This window comes from Vidua macroura, chromosome 2 (genome assembly GCF_024509145.1).
Source record: "Vidua macroura isolate BioBank_ID:100142 chromosome 2, ASM2450914v1, whole genome shotgun sequence".
Lineage (NCBI taxonomy): Eukaryota > Metazoa > Chordata > Aves > Passeriformes > Viduidae > Vidua > Vidua macroura.
Window position 1 is genome coordinate 82542448 of NC_071572.1, and position 17730 is coordinate 82560177.

At 38.4% G+C, this 17730-nt stretch overlaps 1 protein-coding gene across 1 annotated transcript in view; it reads left to right on the forward strand.

Moving 5' to 3' along the window:
• FAT3 (FAT atypical cadherin 3) overlaps window positions 1–17730 on the forward strand; it is a 333799-nt gene that overhangs the window by 218771 nt on the left and 97298 nt on the right. Inside the window, exons 5-8 of the mRNA XM_053970651.1 lie at window positions 4023–4337; window positions 6216–6426; window positions 6873–6941; window positions 15662–15801. Of these exons, the coding sequence (XP_053826626.1) occupies window positions 4023–4337; window positions 6216–6426; window positions 6873–6941; window positions 15662–15801 (735 nt within the window). The remainder of the gene's footprint in view (window positions 1–4022; window positions 4338–6215; window positions 6427–6872; window positions 6942–15661; window positions 15802–17730) is intronic.

Sequence of the window (17730 nt, forward strand, 5' to 3'; positions counted from 1 at the left end):
ATTCCCAGGTAAGCAGCATCTGTATGTGTGTTGGCAGACATATTTCAGTAAAGACATAAGCATTAAAGTCAATGGGTAAATACAGATTCCTAAAAGAAGATGCTAATTTTGTGGAGAAAACTGTAGTGGAACTGTCTGTAGGCAGTGAGAAAACAGCAGCGATGTTAGGATTTCACCATGAAAATATTTAATAGTTCACATTATTTTTGTTGTTTGTTGCATTCAGGCCCTATTAAATATGTAATCACATTCCTTTTAAGACATTCCACCCTTGCTGAATGGACCAACCCTTTGTCTAATTACTCAGGGAGTCCAAATTCAGCTGCTTTCATGGCTGAATCACAGCTTTGGGAGGTTGAATCCCCTGTTTAGGCTGTCCTGATGCAGCATGAGCAGCAGTATTTAACCAGTGCAGCAGAGGGGGCAGACGCTGTCCTGGTCCATCTCACCTGCACATGGTCAAGCAGCATCTTGTCTACAGCAGTTGGATCTGGATACCAGACTCATCACACAGACAGGAGAAGATGTTCACCGTTTAGGAAAGCACATGCTGACCAAGCAGCCGTTCCTCATCTCCACTGGGAAAGCCGTGATTTTGTCCTTACCCTTTTCCCATACCAATTACTGTGAGAGTCACCTCTTGCTGGGTTTTCAATGGCAAATTTTGACAAGCATGTATTGAGACAGTCTGTCTCAGACTGACAGATGAATGACAGATGTCATTCAGATATCATTCATCTGCATTACCTTTCTTCTCTATGTTCTTTTTCCTACCATGCTACCTGCAGGTTTCTAAACAAAAGAACGTCACTGGTCCTAAATTACAGCTTCTCTCCTGCAATCTCTCCTGTGCCTTGCACATCTGCCTTTTGCATTTCCAGAGATACCAGCTGTGAATTAGCTTTGTCCTGTGAGCATCCTAACCTCCCTCCCTCCCTGGTTACTTCTTTACTGTAATTTCCAGCTGTTCAAGGGTTGAGCTAAGAACTGTGGTAATGTTTGAATTGAAATTGCCTTGGTTAGAGGGGCCCCTAAGTGCTGGTGTGATACTGATGGAAATGGTATTTGCAGAGCGATGTGCTTCTCCCTGTTTTTGTCTGACAACAATTCTGAACTGGCAGCAATTTCTTGGTTTGTTTTAATGTGTTGTCGTGGTGGGGTTTTTCTGTAGGGGCAGCAGAAACTTTTGCAGCTCTTTTACCTGGTTTATGACTGGAACCTGAATAGGCTTACTATTCAGGCTGGGGTCAGGATGATGGAGCACAGAAAAGGGATCAGCCAGGGTGCAGATTTACAGCTGGGGAAATAATCACATCACTGATGTGAAGGAGGCTTAATTAATTTACATGCCTCCAAAGAGAGAATTTCAGCTCCTGTGTCTGGCACTCAGAGCTTTTTGAGTGGAGCTGCATCCTGTAATTTTGAAAAGTTTTGAGTGTCTCCCAGACAAAAAGGCTTAGCTGGTACCTAACATTTTCCTCTCCAGGCGTGTAAAGTTTTAGCCCAAGTAGAATTTACTAACTTCAGGCATTCTTCGTTAATTTTTATTAATTAGCTGTCATTTTGTGTTATTGCCATTACTCATTCCAGTTAGCTGTCAGCAAATGTTTTCAGTGCAACATTTCTGTAATTGAATAGATTCCCCCCAAGTTTGGGCTTACTAAATAAACAAATGCATGCAAATATTTGATGCCACAACACCATGCTAGTCAGGATTTCAGCAGAAACCTGACAAACTGTGAGAATGTACTGGTAAGACAGAAGGATGCTTCACTTCTTGAGCAGTTTTTTTTTACTTAGGTAGGGTTTTTTCATCATAGTTGTTTGATAGTTTATACCCCTGTGGTTTTCACAGATTTTATTGTCATAGTTGGTTGTAAACCCTTTATTTCACTCACACGTCTTTTTTGATTACTGCTAGCAGATTGAAGAAAACATCTTTAAAAAAAAAAAAAAAAAGTTGTATTTGTTCAGAGAACAAGAGTTTCCAGAATCTCGCTAGTATTTTTTAATGCAAGAACATTAGTCCTTAAAAAAAAACATTTTGTTGACTTTTTTATAGTTTGGATTAGTGTGTCTCTGATTGTTTCTATGCTATACAGCCTGTACTGTTTGTCATCAATAGTTACTTTATCTGTGGAGAAATCCAAAAAAAATGTTTTCCTTTGTTAACTTGTGGTCTGACCTAGAACTTAGCCAGTTGCAGCAGAGTAGAACAGAAATAGAAGGGATCATCATTGAAGTGGAGAGGCTGAGGTCCCTGGTGGCATGGCTCTCACCATGTGGAAAGGCAGATTCACAGCTGTACGTACAGCCTTTCAGCACTAAAAATGCTGTTTTGGAAAGTGTTGGCAATGGGAACTGGATGGCTCAGCACACTGACAATGATGTGGGTCTTCTTCCCACACCCCTGTGCTGGTAACTGGCAGATGTCACGTTGGTGGCTTTGCAGGATGGTTCTGATCCCCATCCAGCACTCTGCAAGCAGCTGTCCCCATCACAGGAGTAGTGATCCCAGCAACTGCTAATTGCCAAACCTACTCAGTACTTAGGAAACTCTACTCTAATCTTGGGAGAAAGAGGCCTGAGACTGGTATGTGTTGTTGGGAGGATGGGTTCGGCTCTCCAAGTGGGTTCTGGGCTGTTTGGGAGAATTTACATTGCCACTGTATGTTGCCATGCTCCGCACTTTTCTATAAATGAGCTGTTTCAGTCCCTGAGGCTGTCAGTCTGCTCCCTTCCACTGCATCAGTTTTTAAACACATAGTTAAATACAGGAAAGGGATAATGTCGTTTACCTTCCTCATAGAAAACACGATTTTTCTGCTGACCTCAGTGTTAAACTGGGGTTACCCTAAGTTTAGACTTTACACAAGGATGGGAAAATGCTAAGGGGTATTATTCCCAGAAAATTTTGCTTTGCCTAACAACTGAACATCAGGACTATAGGATTTGCAAGGGAACACAAAAACTTTTAAGGAAAAATAAAATATTAAGAAGTTACCAGCAAACCAGTTGATGTGCAGTGATCAGTATGAGCAGGGAAGGGTATGTAATATCTTGGCTCACTATCATCAGAAATTGCTGCTGTGGGATTTGGCATGTTACCATATGTAGCCGAAAATGAAATTTGAACTTCTTTCATGCAAACAAAAATAACTCTCTGCCTTATTTCTTTCTCATTAAAAATGCAATCGAAATATTGAGGGAGAAGTTTGAAACATATTGATTTCATTTTGAAGGCATATTATTAAATCTCTTGAGGGCTTGTTGATCTTGAATCATTTCATTTTCATAGTGTTTCAGATTGAAAATTATTAGTAATTCTGTTTAAGTTGCAGCTAAATTACTAATTAACTTTCATCTCAAAGATTTTATTTCTTACATGTTTCTGGCAGCACAGTGTACTCTCTACACAATGCAGCAGAAATTTTTTGTTACCTGCCTCTCTGTGCTCCGTATAATCTTATAAAGCAAGTTTGGAATTAATGAGCTGTCACATCTTGGGTAATGAATGAAAAGAGCTGACAGAAATCCTTTTGTTGTTTAAGAATTTCCAAATAATTAATGGGGAAAAAATGACAGGGTTTTTTTAGGGTTTAAGAAGAAATATATCTTTCAAATTCTTTCCATGACAGAAGAAGCTTTGAAATATGTATGCAAAAAATGCAGGGACCCCTGATTAATGGGTTAATTCCAGTTTTCTCTTCTGAGATAAACTTGCAGAATTTGAGATAAAAGGATTTTATGTTTTGAGAAATAGCTTCCTAGTCTGCAGGTTCCTTATTCCACATTCATCGCAGACGTAAAAAATCTTCTGGATTCCTGGATTTGCCATTGTGGACGAATTGGGTTAAGCAATGAGCATATTTATAGTAATTATGTATTGTGTACACAGAAAATGTTGTAAACTGTTGGTTAGCTTTGGGGAAGGCAAGACGTTTCCTTATGTTTTATGTTTTTCTCCAATTTCTGAAGTCCCACTGTAGCTGTTGGGAATAATTTGCACTGCTGTTTTTCAGGTAACTGTCTCAGATGGGGGCACATCTCCCAAGCAATCCTCTGTTTGGGTGGTGGTGCAGATTCTGGATGAGAATGACAACAAACCGCAGTTTCCAGAGAAAGTCTATCAGATCAAGCTGCCTGAGAGGGACCGTAAGAAAAGAGGGGAGCCAATCTACAGAGCTTTTGCTTTTGACAAAGACGAAGGCCCTAATGCAGAAATCTCGTACAGCATTGTGGATGGGAACGATGATGGGAAGTTTTTCATTGATCCCAAAACAGGGATGGTTTCTTCCAGAAAGCAGTTCACAGCAGGGAGTTACGACATCTTAACAGTAAGCACTCTTTCATTGACATACAAACCATGATTTGACTGACTTCTTTTTTCTTTTTTTTTTTAAGAAATAGACCCTCCTGTATAAAGAGGAATATATAACTGTGTTTATGCCCCCAATGTAAGACCTAAATTAAGAAATTAAGTATTCATATACAACTACTGCCAAAAAATTTAGTGTGAGAGATCATTCATGCTATTGCAGGTCATGAAGTATTCTCGGAGTGTTAAGTCAGCCTGCAAATTGTTAGCATAAGCCATTCCCTTGAATATGCAGAAATGAAGACCAAGTACTTGTCTGCTCCCAAAGTTGTATCATGTTGGCCTGGGCAGATACAGCAACAAAAGGGTACTTTTGGTATGGACACAATTCTTTGCCCTTACAGTGGGCACCTACTTTCCCAGTTAGGTGGCTGCATCTAAGAGAAGAGGAGTACTGTGTTGTACAACTCTGTGTTGTGGAAGCAATTTCAGTTACAAAAAGCTCAGTCAAAATTCTTCTTTCAGAACTCTAGCCATGCAGTGAAAGTGAAAGAAAGGGGGAATAAAATATGGTTGAGTTGATATAAAACCATACAAGACTGAAATGTCCACTCTTCATGTGCAGGAATAAGCCAACAAGTTGTAGTTAAGGAGCTGAAATAAAAATGTCAGAGGTCCATAGTCTGACATCTGGAAGTGATGTATCTTACAGAAGTGGGTTGCCTTCATAATGTTGGAAAATGAATAAATAACAAAACATTGAGAAATACCTAGGAATCAGAGTAGAGGAGCCTTCAAGTGAGTGAGTACTTTTCCCTCTGGCAACCTCAAAGTCATGTCTGAGATCTGAGCTTTATTCTATTGCAACAACTGAAAATTTTCTAACTAGAAACTGCTCGTCACACTCTCAGTATCTTTTCACAAAGGGCCTGCCTGCCTGGAATGGAGCAGAGTGACGAGTGTTAGTATCAAACGCACTTAACACATTTCCAGAGGAAGAAGTAGGGCATGATAATCTCAGAAAAAAAAGTATTTCCCATTTTTAAAAGTATTCTAATGGCATATTTATACCAGTGGACCTATATAGCCAGAAACATCACTTTTAAAAAAAAAAGGGTTAACATTTTGTCAACATTGATGTTATCGACCAAAGCACCCATTTTGTAACCTGCATTCAGCCTTTTCTTCAGCCCAGTGTTTGTTGTTGCTTGTCTTGTCTTTGCTATGCTAAATCCATAAAGCATGTCACACAAACATCAAGCCTATCCATCTTTCTAGAAGACTTTATAATAAAAAGAAATAGCACCAAGCAAAGCGATTCTTAATGAACTTGACAGAGAGGAGAAAGAAAAGAGAACATGACAAAATTTTGATTTTTTTTTTTTTATGGAGAATGAGGGAAATAACCTGAAACTTATTTAATTCAATTAAAGATCCTGAGGAAGGCAATATAAGGAATACTTATGTGCAACACAGATGCCACCTGAAAGAGTCAAACATGCTCTGAGTGAGCATGTTTTGCAAATGCATGGTCTTACACAGGGTCATTACAAAGCTTCCAGCTTTGCTGCAAGAGGGAGCTGGGTGCAAGATGAAATCAGAGAGGGAAGCTGGTTCTGGAGAGGAGGATCTTTGTGGGGAATTGTTTGAATTGCATCTGCAGGAAGCCTCACACCATCATTTCTTAAACAAAACATTTCAGTTTAAAATCACCTTTTTCAGTGAAAAGTCAAAGCATTAAGCAAAAAAAAACAAAAGAGAACTGAGAAATAAGTGTTTGTCTTCCTTGGGATTTTGCATATAAGATTACAAAGGCCATTTTCCAAGCAGTCGAATTAGGTCTGAACTGCTAAGCTGGGATGCTCAGCCTGAGCCCTCTTTTCTTTGTGCCTCTCAGATAAAAGCAGTGGACAATGGCCGGCCCCAAAAATCTTCCACTGCACGTCTCCATATTGAATGGATAAAAAAGCCTGCGCCCTCGCCCATGCCCCTGACTTTCGACGAACCCTTTTACAACTTCACCGTCATGGAGAGCGATAAAGTGACCGAGATTGTCGGGGTGGTCTCTGTGCAGCCCTCTAACATCCCCCTCTGGTTCGATATCGTTGGTAAGTTGGGAGCCAGTGGTGCCAGGAGGACGCCCCAGAAGCAAAGCATACGGCTGTGCGGTTTTGGGAGCAAGAAAACTAACCGTGAACTGTCTCCCCACCTCTCTCCCCCATCCCAGTTAGATCCATTTTCGTAATGATGAAATGAAAATGCTATTTTAATATAGTGATAACAGTAGTAATAATAATAATATTCCTGCTTTTGTTATGACTCCTTAGCTAAGCTTAAAAAAAGCGCTGTATGGCTGAATTGGTTTTTTTTGTACTATGTTATTTACTGCAATCTTAATGTTGTCTGTCATTTAAATTCTATTGTCACACTTTGCTAATCTCATTTCTAAATGTATTTATGGTACTTAGACTTGCTGTCCCTCATTTCTCTCTTTCTTCACCTTTTTTTCTGCATTCTGTTCTTTTTTTTCTGCTTCCGACTGCCCTGCTTCAAGGTGGCAAGCATGCTCGAGAGATGTTCTATATTCTACAGACAGCTTGTGGGCAGAACTGTTCAACAGAAGGTACCCTTAGTGCAAACACATTTGCTAAAATACAACTATCCAGGCTGCCTTTTATTTTTTGCAAGTTTTTTTGAGACAATTTATATTACATCTTTCATAAGTGCCTGTGACAGGATGCAATGCGACACATGGATGTGCTGCATTCCTTTCTATGACAGCTTTTACTGTATTTGTGTCCAATTATTATCATTTTATTCACGGATTTTCCACAGTTTATCACAAATAATTAATTCAAACTTTTCACAGTCCAGTACCATCCATTTAACTGTGAAACAGAATGGGATGCCTCAACATATGGGTTACAAATGGAGACACCAAAAGTTTGTCTTGAATGCAAGCTGAAACAGAGAAATGTGTTTTGATGTGAGATTTCAACCACAAAATTGCCTTACATAAAATTGCTTATAAAAAGAGGGAGGGAGAAGCATCCTTAGTAAAAAGGAGAAGAAGCCATAGAAGTCTTAAAATTGCAGGGAAATGCCATTAGCTGCCAAAATGACAGGGAGCAAAGGGTCTCACTTGGTTGAAGTAAAGAAATGGGAGTCAATGTTCCTAAGCATTTCTTTCCCACTTCTGCTGCTGATTCAGTTAATGTCATGTAAAATAACTCATTTAACATCTCAAAAGTAAGAATTTTCCCTGGAAAATTATTGTGCTTCTTGATATTTGCAGATGCTTGTATGTAGTGTTTGCATGCCTTTGGATATAAAACAGTTCATCTGCACAAAGTGTAGTTATTTAAATGAAGGGTTATAAAGCAAATGCTATATGAAAGATTAGAGAAACAAAAAGCCTTTGCTATGGACTTAGCAGAAAGTGTGCATCAGCAGTCTTTATTTACAGGGATTGAGCCTGGCTCCCATCTCAACATAGTTATTTGCAGATGGGTTTAGCCAACAGGAAGGACAGGGACCACAGGAGAAAGGGTCTGTCAGAGTCGTTTTCATCCATCTTTTATTGCCAATTTGTGCAGATGAAAGACAGAAGCAGCACCATTTCCTCTCTGAATTTGTAGTACAGTTTCTGATGTGCCAATCATATTAAAATTAAACCCAAAACTACTACCATGTTCTGGAGTTCCTGCTAGTCCCTGGGGGAGGACAGCATATGTTTCCTACAGTTTTCCTGCCATTTCCTTGGTTGCTTCAGTATGCTACGTGCAGTTTATTAGCTAGTGTTTACACTTCCATTCCCTTCCTCACTGACCCTTCCAGGACAAATCCATCTTTTTTTGATGTTATTGACAGTTTTTTTCCTATTTGAACCTTTTGCTGGACTTCTTTTGGTCCTTTCCATGGCAGCTTGACCAATTCTCATTAAAATGCTGCCCTGAGGGAAACGCCCTGCTCTTCTGCTACATTCTTTTCCATTATTAGAGTCACTTTCAATCAGACAACACCTTATAATGGTATTTTATTTTTTCCCTACCAAACAGAGATGATAGGGAGAACATTAGGAAATTTTAGCCTGTCATTTAATGTGGCCTTTATGCCTAAACTAGTTCAAATGGTTTAAAAGAGTTTCCCTATTTAAACAATTCTAATGGTTTCCCTACAGGCTGTAGCTTCTGAAGTTGCAAGATGCTGCATCACTGCAGAGGTCACTGAGACAGATCTTTCCCAGATTTAATGAGAAATTGGTGACCCTGACCTTCCAGTTTGGTTCTGTTACCATATGAATGTTTTCATTAAATACTGCTGCTGTTACAAATAATAGCAGTCCCAACAGCACCAATTTCTGCAACAGGAATAGCCAGCAATCCTGGGCATGCAGAAGACCTTGCTGTTCCAGACACTCAGTATGCAAGGAGCAAAGACAAAACCCCTCGTGAGAGTTTTACAGATAGAACATTGTGTATTTAGATAACCATTTCTGCCTTTAGCTGGTGTCAAAACCCACTTTTTTTCATTGTTCCTTGATGTCATCAGCATTGAGGTCCAGTGCTGGAAAGCCCAATGAACGACATGGGGTATTTCTAGAAGTTAATTGTCATATATAGAAAGCTGTGTGTGACTGCTGATGCAAGAGATGGTTTCTGTGCTGCTGTAAAACCAGACCTGATCCTGCTCCATCTGGTATTTCATGGTTCTGTACCTTTGTGCATAGTTCACAGTAATGTCAACAAAACCCCTGAAGGCTTATGTAGAGACATGGTTTAATATAGAGTTTGCAGCTTGACCTTTATCTTTATGACCTTTTCAAACTAAATGGGCATTGGAATTTCAGACAATCTCTTTTCTAATGCATAACATCCACTCTCTCCCAGCCAAAAAAAAAAAAAAAAAGAGAGGGAGAGCAGATAAAGTTTGGCTCTAAAGTATCCTGTCTGCCTAACTTTGCACCTTAATTATATATACTTTAGGTAGCTGTTTAAGTTCTTGAGTTAATCAGCTCCAAGAGAGGAAGATGCCAGAGAGCCAGGAAGGTCATCTTCCGTTGATGGACTAGAGAGGAACAGGATACTTGGATGATTGTTTGTTTCTTTAATTGGGAACAGTTGAGATGTCATACCTGGTTTCTGTTTTCAGACTGCATTCAATACCATTCTCAATTCATGCACATCCCACAGTATGAAAGACATAAGCATCATAAGTTGTACCAGTTTACAATTTATTTAATCATTAATAAGAAACTAATTTTCAATGGGAACTCCCAGATAAGTTAGAGACCTTTATTTGTACCAGGTAAATTGAGCCCTTTCTGTTTTTTCCTTTGTTACTGATGGGAATGGTGGGATGACTACTTTAACACTGGAGCTAAGCTGCATGGTGCTAGTTTTTGCTTAAGTGGCATGTTGCACAACATCTCTCTGGTTGCCCCAACAGTCCTCCCTCTATCTTTGCTTCCTCCCCCAGCCTGTGCCTTTATAACAGCAGCCAAGCTTTGAAACCACATCAGCACTTTTTACCAAGCGTGCTTAAATGCCAATAATTTTAATATCTATTAATTTTAGTTAATTGTCCATTTAATTCATAGTGCTGCAAGTTTTCATTAAAGTCAAAAACATGTAGCTCCCTAGCCTTCTTTGAATAATCTTCTCTGAGAACTATCTAAAATACCTTCCTGATTTCTTTCTTGCTTTTTATGCCCTTGCTTTCAGCTTCTTAGCAGCAAACTCAAGGCTTTGAATCTCTTTACAGTAGTTTTATCTAAAATTCAGAGTCTGCATTACTTTCTTCTTAGCATGATATAGTACATAAAAGAATAAATGTTTGCTTGTCATTTTACTAATATTTATTATGATTAAAAATGTGTAGTTGAATTTTTGTTTTTTGAGGTAGTAAGTTTATTTCATCTTCTTTGAAAACAAAAGAAATGAAAATTTTGGCTTTGCTTCTTTTTCTGAAAATTCTAAAGGCACTTTAGCCTCACCTCTTGAGTTTCAGGGTGAATTAGTTTCCTGCATTTTGCTCTGATTCTCTTCCCTGAGCAATGTGACAATTGTAGCAGTTGGCCCAGTTTATCATCACTGTTCCCTGCTGTCAGCTTTTTTTGGGACAGACAAGTAAGAATCTTCTCTGCACTGAGAAAATGTGGTTTAGAGGACTGTTCTTTAAATCAGATAATTTCCCGTATTTCTCTTCTCCATATGTCCATCATGGCATGGTGGGCCAAGTGAGACTTGTGTGAGGATATCCATATATCCTGGCTGTCTTAAATTTTAACATGGAACATTGTGTGCTGTTTGCTACCTGCCAGTGAAGGAAGACCCCTGCCAGGTTTTAGCAGTGTTTGAATTGGGGATGTCCTGAGCTCAGTGTGATCCATCTTTGCATCTAAGACTGAACAAGTCTGATTCTCTGCAGTCTTCAGATATTCTGAGGTGGTATTCAATCCCAGCCTTTTTGATCATCCCACTGGAAAATATGGAAAATGATCCTTATATGGGACTCATTTGCCTACAAATCCTCCAGATTTGCTGACATGTTTCCTTTTCAGAGGAGAAAATGATTTTTCCCAACAGCATGATCCATCTTGAAGTGTGTATCAGCAACTGATAGGAACATGGGGAGGCTCCGCATCATACCAAAAAGGAACCACATTTAGGAAAAGCCTTACCAAAAAAATAAACTGCTTGCAGCAAAATGCAATATAAGAAGAGTATGCTTGAAAATTAAAAACCCCAACACTGAAATTAGAAAGGGACAGAGATGCAGAGCCCACATCCTGTGGGATGCAAGATCTGGATTGTGTCTTGCCTTAGGCAAACTCTTCAGCAACCCCCAGAAATCCCCTTTGATAGTTCAAGTTTTCCTTGGCCTTTCCATTGCACCTCTCTTGTTAGCCTTGTGAGGTTCAGTGGTTTGGGGTTTTTTAGGTATCTTTTCTATAAGAAGGAAAATCAGTTCTTTCCAAAGTATACAGGACTTTTGTCAGAAGAAAAATCATTCATAGTGACTATGAAGCCAAAAAATAAGCTAAGAACAAAGGTAGAAGTCTGGATTCAGACAGAAAATGTAACAAACTCTATACCAAGTACACAACTTAGAGTCTGTTGGCTCAGAGGTGTCTCAGTTCAATTTCCTGAGATCTCTTTCTTAACTGTGCTATACCATCTGTTAAACTGAAAATAAAGATTGTTCTAGAGAGTTGTAGTGAAGGCCAGCTAATAAGATCTTTCGTACCAGGGGCTGTTTCTACAGCTGTACTGAAAGCAGCTGAAATTGGAAAATTATATATAAACTATAACAGGCTTTTAGATGACATAAAAAATTTGTAGTTCTAAAAATTTAATGCTTCCAGGGCTTATGCAAAAGCATTAAGATCAGTCTCAAAAAAGTAAGGGTAGAAATCATCTCACTTAACTTGAGGTGTCCGAAGTGTGGACATAACTATCTTCTAGGTGACTTTGGGAAACTTAACAATCAATCAGAGAGAAAAAGTACTTTCAGGATTAATTTTTATCATTCCAACATGATAAGTCTTCTCATCCAAAGACAGCATTTAAAGTATATGTGGACTTTTCATAAAATCTTATTCAAATTGTAATCAGATTATTTTAAAGGAAGTCTTTAAACTGTATTGAAGATGTATCATCATTACATTTTAGTCTGAAATGATCCCGTAGACAACAGCTAATCCACGTCTCTATGGGGCTATTCAGTATTAAAATGCTTTCTCAGGACAACCTGTCTAACCAAATTGTCAGTGCAATCATCTTGCTTTCTTTGTCACTGATTTTCCCAAAGTGCCTGAGGAACTCGCAATGTATTATCTTAATTTGAAATATTTCTTTCCTAATGCAATTGCAAGCACATTAGCAAAGACAGCTTCTACATATCTTGTATCTGAAAGCAGGGTTTAGTAGACAGTAAAAAGAAAAGCATGTGCCAGATGCTGGAAAGTGGAAAAAATAATGAAAATTCACATTAATGAAACTGAGCAGCTGAATAAAATGCCATCATCCTTAGCCCTCTTTCATCTGAAGATTGTGATCAAAGAAACTATTAAATGGACAATAGTAAAATTGTTAAAACTGATACTGTGGGAGCTTATGGCACTGCAGACAAGCTCACTTCCAAAAGGTTGGTACAGACAAAGCATCAGGCTTTTGAAAACAGCCTCCAGCACCCCAGAAGACAACACCATCTCATCTGTCGCCTCCTAGGGCCTCAGCCCTCCAACGTCAACATGGGCCCCCTCGGATGGAAGTGGTTTCCTGTGAAGTTCCGAGCTGCAAGAGTTTTAAAGAGCAGACTTCTTTTTGTGCAGATGGACATTTTACATTTTACATTCTTGTAAAAACACAAGAATGATGCTTCTCTATTTGCATAACCCACACACGTCTTTCAAAGATGATTGTGGTGAATGCTTCTAGTAGACCTTGCATAGACTTAACTTCATAGTAGGCTTTGCATGGACTTAACACATCTGTAAGACTCTTAATGTTTCACCTTTATAGCATTTTTATGTAATTCATTAATTCTTCAATGTTTAGTGCAGTTTCAGAAGCATTTATCATATGAGGACCTGTTTTGAGTGTATATGGAGGCCAAGGAGCAGCACAAACCATTTGCAGACTGCCTCTAGTACTGCAGATGAGAGGCAGGACCCAATATCTCAGGCAGTATTCCCAGAAGTTCATCCATCTGGTTCTTCATCTGACCATGGTCTGTTAAAATGTGGAAGACTGAATCATGAATAATTCAGAGTTTCCCTCTAAAATAGATTATAATCACAAATCTCACAGCAGGATGTTCTCTGATCCATCTCTGCCTCAGTGTTTGATGCAATTTCTGCCTTGTTTAATAGAAAACAATTCAATGTGAAATGAACTGCATTGCCTGGTTAGTTACAGGCTGGGGTGGCTGGCAACCAAGATTAATTGGTTTGTCACTAGACCATTTTGGAAGATGTGAATAATGTATAAAAAATTCACATGATGGATTCAGTTCTTCTTTTAGGGGAAGAGTATACTTTACTTAATGGAAATGGCTTGAAGAAGTTGGTCTATTTGCAACAGACTACATGGTGCCCTGAAAACCCAGCTCTGAGGCAGCAGAAGGTCATTTAAAACATTTACTGCTAATCCTTCCATGTTACTTCTTGGAAGTTTTAAAGGCAGTTTTTTTTGGAAGTGTGTGCCAGTTGATAGCATATAATTTTTGATTGCTCATTAAGATGGTTATTAAGCATCTCAAAGTACAGACTTGCACTTTGTTTTCATGGTTATCAGTATGAAACATTCTCTTTGTGAAGTGCCTACTGTCCCAAGGCTAGTTTCATTTCAGCTGAGATTTCCTTGCATGAATCTTGAGCTGTTTTCTTCAAAGGAGGTTTTCATGGTGCAATTTTTCTCAAGTAAATCAATTTAAAACATTAATTGGGAGAGAGAAACTTTTTCTTCCAGACTAACTTAAAAAAAAAAAAAAAAGAGAGAGCACTGAAATAGAATCAATGTCCAAACACCTTGCTATTGCTTAAATATCAAGGACAGCTTGCAGAATGAGGGTAAGGAATAAGCAATGTTTCTATCAGCCAGAAATGACAAGAGATCCAGTGGCAATGTTTTCCTGGAAAACCACAACTTAATCTATTAGGTTTAGACCTGTATGTATGTACATACATGTATTCAACATGTGTAAATCTGATGGCACATCTGAAATTACTACATTTGGATCATTTCAGTGGCCAGAAGTTCACCAATACTGCCTTTCCTCTGCAGAGGTCACCTGCATTATTATTTTCCTTGCATTTTCTTCTACCCATCCCTGAATGTCTTTCAAGGCAAAAATGGACAGAGCAGTGCTTCTTCTGCCTTGCCCTTTCTTTGCAATAGCCTGTGCAAGAGGTAGAAATGAAGGTTGCTTCCCATTAAGGAATTCAGGGTCTGTGATTTTGCTCTTACCTCCTAATCTTCAGCTTCTTCAAATGCCAAAACATTCTTCTCTCACTAAATGCATGACTGCTTCTGAGAAAAATGCTAGTTCCTGTTCAGCAAACCATGCAGATGGGAGAGCATGGAAGACTCTCCTCTTCTCTACTCAGTCCCCATCCCTAAAATTTAGAGAGCCATTTTGTGACACTACCAGCCATTCACATATATCTCTCTTTATATATACTTCACCAGAGCTAAGTCAATAGGATGGATATTTTTCTATCTGTGGAGCTCATCTCAAGAGGTTTCAGCAGCTGTTACACCAGTCTCATAACCACTGGGGTTTGAAAGGCTTGTTGTCTCTGTAGAACTGGATTGACATTGAATTGCTGTGTTATGAATATACCTTAAGAGTTTGTCTGTCAGCAGTGTTGTGTCCCACCTCTCTCTTTCCCTAGCCTCCAGAAATTTCAGACTCAACTAATACTAAATTACACTTTATAGATGAGTAAGTAAGAAAACAGCTTATCAGCAGGGAATCTGTGCTTTGCTTTTGAAAATAAGGACTAGTTCAAATTTATAAACTGTAGCTGTGGCTGACAAATCTTGTAACCCTTCAATCTGAAATTATATTTCAGATTATGTTATTTATAGCCTTATTTTACTTGTTAATAGATTTTTTTTTTCTTTCACTCAGTATCAGGAGAGTTTTCCCACTGCTGTAGCATTCAGTGTGTGACAGGAAAAGGGGATGTTAGTATTAGAACGGTGCTTTGTGAGAGGTATTTTTGTATTGAAAAGAATTTAGCTTGTGTATCCTGTCAGATCTATTTGAATAATTCTTAAAACACTGGCAGGATTTGACCTTTGCTGCCAGTAATTATCCTTATCCTTGGTATTAACATAACAAATCTCTATTTGCATTTTTAAAATTGATTATAATTGTAATTTTTAAAAACTTAGATGATGGTATTTGCACCCAGAAGTATCAGTGAGAATTTCCTGAAAATAAAATTTTTAGAATAAAACCCTCTTGAAATGACTTTTATACATAAACGATAATTATTCTTGTTCATTATTCAAACCACAAGGGCACACATCTTAGGGGCTTATAGCCATTTGATTATTTTTTTAGATTCAGCTGTAGTTTACTTAAATGTACTGCTAGATTTTTATTCTTTCTTTTTGGCAATGCATTTTAATTATATCTGTTTTTCAATATACAAATTGTGTTTTGAAATATAAATGACTTGCGAACAAAGAAGATGTTAGATGTACTGTGTATGCTAAGAGAGGCCATTAAGATGGATGACACTAAACAGAAATGCCCACTTCTAAGAATACTTGCAATGGAAGTTTTCAAGAAATGGCTAATTTGATTGTGTTTTTGTGCAACAATTAGGAGGGAATTACGATAGCTCTTTCGACGCGTATAAGGGAGTGGGCACGATTGTCATTGCAAAGCCCTTGGATGCAGAGCAGAGGTCAATGTATAATATGACTGTGGAGGTCACCGATGGAACAAACATTGCCACAACTCAGGTAGAATATCAAATTCCTTTCTTGGCAAGTTCTTCATTTGTTGCTGGAATGTATATGCTATAAAAGTTATTAATTTTTCCATTCAAGTGAAACCTCATCCTTTGAGACCACCAATAACTAATGGAGGGGATATTTTTCAGAGCCTTTCCATATGGCTGTAAAGAATTGGCTGTTGAATGTTTCAAAGTGTTATTTCTCCTTTTGTTCTCTTCCTGCTCACATGAAAGCAATTTGCCTGCCTCCAGCTGAGGGAGTCCCTATCACAGGCAGCAAAGCCTAGATTTTGACAATTGCGTCTCCCCATAATGGTCCAAAATACAATAGTGCTTCCATGGTGTCGGGGAATATTGCTATTGATTGTGTTAAATGGAGTTTATACCTCTCATCCTCCAAAGACCCAAATGTGGGACACAAGATCAATTGTTCAGAAAATAAATTGTTCAGAGGCAAAATTTAAAATTCAAAGAATCTCTCCTTTAGTGTCACTGCCTGTGATTACACTGTCTTCTGCAAAGCAGCCCCGCTGAACCTTTTAAAACCAGACTTGCTTATCAGGCTCATTGCCTTAAAAGTTGGGTCAGATAAATGTGATGGGCTGGGGCAACACTGGCTCTGACACATCTTTGTAGGAGATGCCTTGACACAGAGCCTAGGTATCTGTTCAGTGGGAAGCAATCTGGAATTGGGTCATGGCACGAGGACAGGGTCTCTGAGATCCAGGGGGGCACCAGGAAGACTTCAAACAGCAAAATCCTTTGATATGAGGTCGAGTTATGGGCTGTGGATTACATAGGGCCTGAAATTCTACATCTGAGTTATTCCCCTAGTGTAAATAAAAAAAACAGGTTTGTGATGTTATTTCCTTCTTTATAATTCAGAAAGATAGCCTGAATATTTTTTATGTTTACATGTATGCATGCACATGCAGATGCTTCTTTTGTACCTAGCCTTTTTGCTCAAATGCTTTGGATGTAAATCTGTATTCAGTGAGCCACAACACCAGCTTTCCTAAGAAATTGTTAAATCATTGAGTGCTTTCTCAATCTGAATTCATGTTTATATATCCTGTTTGTAACCCAGCCCTAAAATGTCTGATGCTTTCTCCCAATAATCCACCGTTGGTAAGAAAACATTAGTTGATAGTAAGTTAAGTGGTAGGAAATCCACTGTTTTCCCTGTTAGTTTCAGAATTAATTGCATCTCTGTTAAAAACATCTCTTACTTTAAGCTTGATTATATCTGGCCCATATTCCCCGTTATGTCTTTCTCTGCTCAATTAAGGAACTCTTTAAAAACCACTATTTTCTCCCCAGGAAGGCACTTACAACACTCAAATCACCTCCCAGTCTTCCGGTAGACAAGTAAAGGAGAATGACTGACCTCTTTATGTTCCCTTTCTATAAGGCATTTTCTTCAACTCTTGAGTAGTTTGGTGGTGTTTTTTTTTTTGGTTTTTTTTTTTTTGTTATGCTGTTTTTTAATCTTGGCTGCACTCTTAGTCCACATTTTAGATGGTGTTGAATGCCTAATGTGACCTTTTTTCTTTCTTGCAAACATTTCAGCCAAAAAAATATTAAAAGGCTTAGGGAGTTTCAAACATGCTGGATTAAAGTAATTTTTCTTTTCATGGATATAGCGTTTATTGTTTCTGCTGCTTTTGATTTAATAAATTGACCTATATAACACTCCTCAAAACCTAGTTGGATGAAACCCCTACATTTTTAATTAAAACATATGGTAAAAACATATTTCATTAAAGCTGTTGCATTCTAAAAGAAGCCTGAGATTCTTTTTAACAGTGATGTGACCCATTTAGGAATGTAAGATAGTTTCAAATTGCAAGCGTATAGCATTAATAATCACTGGTGTGTACAGACCCTTCCCTCCCCCATCTTCTCTCTGTGTATATACTGTTTAATTATTTAATTG